This window comes from Microchirus variegatus (assembly GCF_963457635.1).
Source record: "Microchirus variegatus genome assembly, chromosome: 18".
NCBI classification, from domain to species: domain Eukaryota; kingdom Metazoa; phylum Chordata; class Actinopteri; order Pleuronectiformes; family Soleidae; genus Microchirus; species Microchirus variegatus.
Window position 1 is genome coordinate 2,276,873 of NC_139819.1, and position 3,884 is coordinate 2,280,756.

A 3,884-nucleotide genomic window follows, 5' to 3' on the forward strand; every position below is an offset into this window, starting at 1 on the left:
ACACGAAGAAGACGAAGAAGAAGAAGAAGCAGCAGCGGCACAGAGAGAGTAGTTTAGTTTAGTTTAGTTTAGTTTAGTTTAGTTTGAGGGCGATGAGGAGAGCACTTCACTGCTGGAGGTTAGTGAAGTTACTGAGCGTCTCCGCCGTGCTGCTGCTCTCCGTCCACGTCCTCCTGAAGAAGACCGTCCCCGAGTCCCCGCGTCCACTCGCGGACGCCGAGTTCGCGCTCGTGTCGCCGCGAACCTACCGCTTCATCCACAACCAGCCCGCGGCGTGCGCGCGCTCCCCCGCGCCCTTCCTGCTCTTCCTGGTCCCGGTGTCTCCCCGGGAGGCTGAAGCCAGAGAAGCCATCAGGACAACATGGAGTTCTTCTTCTTCTTCTTCTTTTTCTTCTTCTTCTCCGGAGGAGAAAACACTCACTCTCTTCTTCATGGGCGTCACAGAGGACGGAGGACAGGTGTCCAGTCTGCAGGAGGAGAGCAGCAGACACGCTGACATCATCCAGATGGACTTCCTGGTAGGACTGACAACTTCCTGACTCTACTGCACTAAGAACTGCGGTGCGATTTGGAGACATGGCCGTCGTGCTATGTTGTTAGAAAAATGACTTTGGTAGAAGTTAAAGTCACTTATTTATAGCGCAGGACACGTTTCCATGACGACTGACCGGAAACAGACGCGCATGACGTCATGTTTACGTGCCGCAACACCGGAGTCCCAGGCACCGGTGTACCAGTTAGCTTAGCTTACCGGTTAGCTTACTGTTATGTTTGCACTCTTCACCGTACATGTTTTTTTCTTCATGTGTATTGCTGCTGTTGTTGTTGTTGTCCTCATTGAGAGTTTGTATTTGTATTTTATTTTTCTAAAAAACAAACAAACAAACAAACAAGAAACAGTTAGCACAGTTAGCTGCATTAGCTCCGTTAGCTGCATTAGCGACCTACAGTGGAACCGGAGCGGTCTGTTTATTATTATTAAACGAAAAGAGCAGCGCTACAAATAACTAGCGTACCTCTGCACTGCGTATGTGTGCCTCTGTTTTTAAAGTTTAGCGTTACTTTAGGGACTAATTTTAACAAATCGGGAGTCACGTAAACATGACGTCACGCGCGTCGTTTTCCGGTCAGTTGTCATGGAAATATGTCGTTGGCGCCATTAAACGTCGTTGACGCGTTAACAGCACTACTTTATTTATAATATTACTTAAAGGTGCATTATGTAATAAATCATAAAACCCTCCTAATATGTCACAGAGACTCAGGAATAATGTTCATATAACAAACTGAACTCACCAACAACAACAGTACAGACAAAATATTTGCATTAAAAAAAATCTTTTGCAGACTGCAAATCATGTTTATGTTTTGAAATCATGTTTTGGCATGTGGCGCCACCTACCGCCATCTACCAATCATTGCAGTCAGTAGAGTTTCACGGCCACTGGTTGCCAGTTACGTCAGAAAACGAAACCTAAAAGACCTCGGTGTTTTGAATTTGAATGTAATAACCGTTTTTGGCCACATTCTTACATATGGCGCCTTTAAGTAAAAGTCTTAAAGTTTATGAAATTTGCTGTATTTATGTATCACTTAAATCATTCTCTGATATACGATGTATTGTAAGTATTAAGTGGTAGGCTTTGGCTCGGTAGTAGGGCCAGTTGTCTTTCAGCTGGAAGGTTGTGGGTTCAATTCCTTGTCCTCGTGCAAGACACGTAAACACCCGACAACACCCGAGACCGAAAGTCATTTCTGGACTTTTGTCCTCTGTCCATGGTTCATGTCTTCTTATTTGTCCAAAAAAACGAGAGAACACTGCCTTACAATCACAAAATGTCCTACATTATAGACTCGAGTGGACATCTGTGGACATCTGTCATTATCCCATGAGTATCAGAAAGCTACGGTGGCCTTCACACACCAAAAAGGCTGCGTCTAGGTCCAAATTTTCTTGCTTTAAAACATTGGTTCTCAAAGTGCGGCCGGGGGGCCAATGGCGGCCCGCAGAAACATTTCTGGCGGCCCCGCAGTGAATTACAGTTGATAGTTTTAATCCAGGAGGTACTAAGCTTGTTAAATGTTTATTGGACATTACTGGATACAGACCAATAAGTGTAAACAAAAATACTGGGTATTTACCTGGTTTCTATATGGTGAATTTTAGTGTATTATTGTGTTATAAGCTGGTAATAAGCAGGTAGCTACAGCCCCCAATTACTAGCTATTTACCCAGTAAATATATGGTAACAGAAATGTGTTACTTGGTATTAACCTGTAATTAGAAGGTAGGAACAATGGCCAAAATACTGGGTAATTACCCGGTAAATTATAAAGCATTATTATATTAATGCTTAAATTACATTATATTAACGCTAATATTACTTAACGCTAAACTGTAGAACTGCAATCTGGTCATTTAAATTATAACAAATAGGATTTTTTTCTGTTTTTTTTCCTTTGGCGGCCCTCGGTTCAATGTTGGGTTCCTAAATTGGCCTTCAGGTATCAACACTTTGAGAACCCCTGCTTTAAAATGTGTGAAACGTGTCCTCACGGGCTTCTGTAGAACCATCGCGATCCACGATTGTTCAAGCAAGACCCTTAACTGTGTTAAGTGCCTACAAAAGACTGTGAAAACCAAACGAACGTACTTTTAAAAGTGATTATACACTTATATAAATGTGTACTTTGTTCAATTCGTGCCAATAAAATATCATAAATATCACATAGTTGACCTTTAAAACCTTGAGAAGAAACACCTTATGTCAGTATATTTACGCCGCTGCGTCTGTGATTCCAGGACACCTACCAGAACCTGACGGTGAAGACGGTGATGATGATGAACTGGGCGTCCGCGTTCTGCGCCGACGCCTCCTACGTCATGAAGGTGGACGCCGACATCTTCGTCAACGTCTTCTTCCTGCTGCCGTGGCTGAGGAGCTCGCCGCGCCGCGGCTTCATCGCGGGCTCGGTGATCGGCGACGGGCGGCCGCGGCGCGACAGGGACAGCAAGTGGTTCCTGTCGGAGGAGCAGTTCCCCGGCGACCGCCTCCCCCCGTACGTGTCCGGGGCCGGCTACGTGCTGTCGTCGGACCTGGCCGCCCGGATCGCCTGGGCGTCCAGGTTCGTGCTCGCGATCCCCCTGGAGGACGTGTACGTGGGCCTGTGTCTGCGCGTGCTCGGCGTGCGGCCGTCGTACGCCCTCGGCAGCTTCGGGCTCAGGAACCTGTTTGAGATCCGAAGCCTGGAGTACGACAGGTGCGTCTTCAGCAAGCTGGCCATCGTGAACGGGTTCAAGCCGCCGCTGCTGCTGCAGGCGTGGAAGGATTTCTCCGCGCATCACAGCAGCTGCTGAACGCCGGCGTCGGGGTTTAAGAGATAAAGGGGGAAAAAAAAGCCATTTTCTGAATTAATAAGAAAACGAAAGAAGCTTCTGTTTTTGTCCTGAAGCAAAGAGTCGTTCACTTTGGTCCAGTTTGACTTTTCTTTCTTTGTCTTTAAGTTATTTAAACGTTATTTTTTTATTCATTAGTCGACTTTAACGCCTCAGGACTTGTGCAATGTTAATGTCAGCTGTGACAAAAACTACGTCAGGAATAATGATCTCGTTATTTATGAAAAAACAAAACCAAAGGAACAAAAAGTTTACATTTTTGGAATTGGAATTGGAATAAAATGTTGTTTGTTTGTTTTTCAGGAAAAAAATGTTCTTATTATTTATGAAAAGATAGAACCAAAGGAAAATGATCTTAATTTAATGAAAAAAAATAATAATCAACATTGTGTTTATATAATTAAATCAGGAAAACGGAACCAGAATTCAGAAAAACAGAAAGTAAAAAAAAAAAAAATCACTCAAAATGTCTAATTTGTTTACAGAA

General features: G+C 44.2%; 1 protein-coding gene across 1 annotated transcript; it reads left to right on the forward strand.

The window, feature by feature from the left end:
• b3galt8 (beta-1,3-galactosyltransferase 8) lies at window positions 1-3,884 on the forward strand. The gene is made up of 2 exons (XM_083904765.1): window positions 1-518; window positions 2,804-3,884. Exons 1-2 carry the CDS (start codon window positions 93-95, stop codon window positions 3,356-3,358), a joined length of 981 nt encoding a protein of 326 aa, XP_083760891.1. The 5' UTR covers window positions 1-92; the 3' UTR covers window positions 3,359-3,884.

Bases quoted from the DNA above. Each gene is read 5' to 3' on its own strand.
- b3galt8 (XM_083904765.1), top strand. From the start codon at position 93: ATGAGGAGAGCACTTCACTGCTGGAGGTTAGTGAAGTTACTGAGCGTC. The intron at 519-2,803 runs GTAGGACTGACA...CTGTGATTCCAG, and splicing joins TCATCCAGATGGACTTCCTG to GACACCTACCAGAACCTGAC.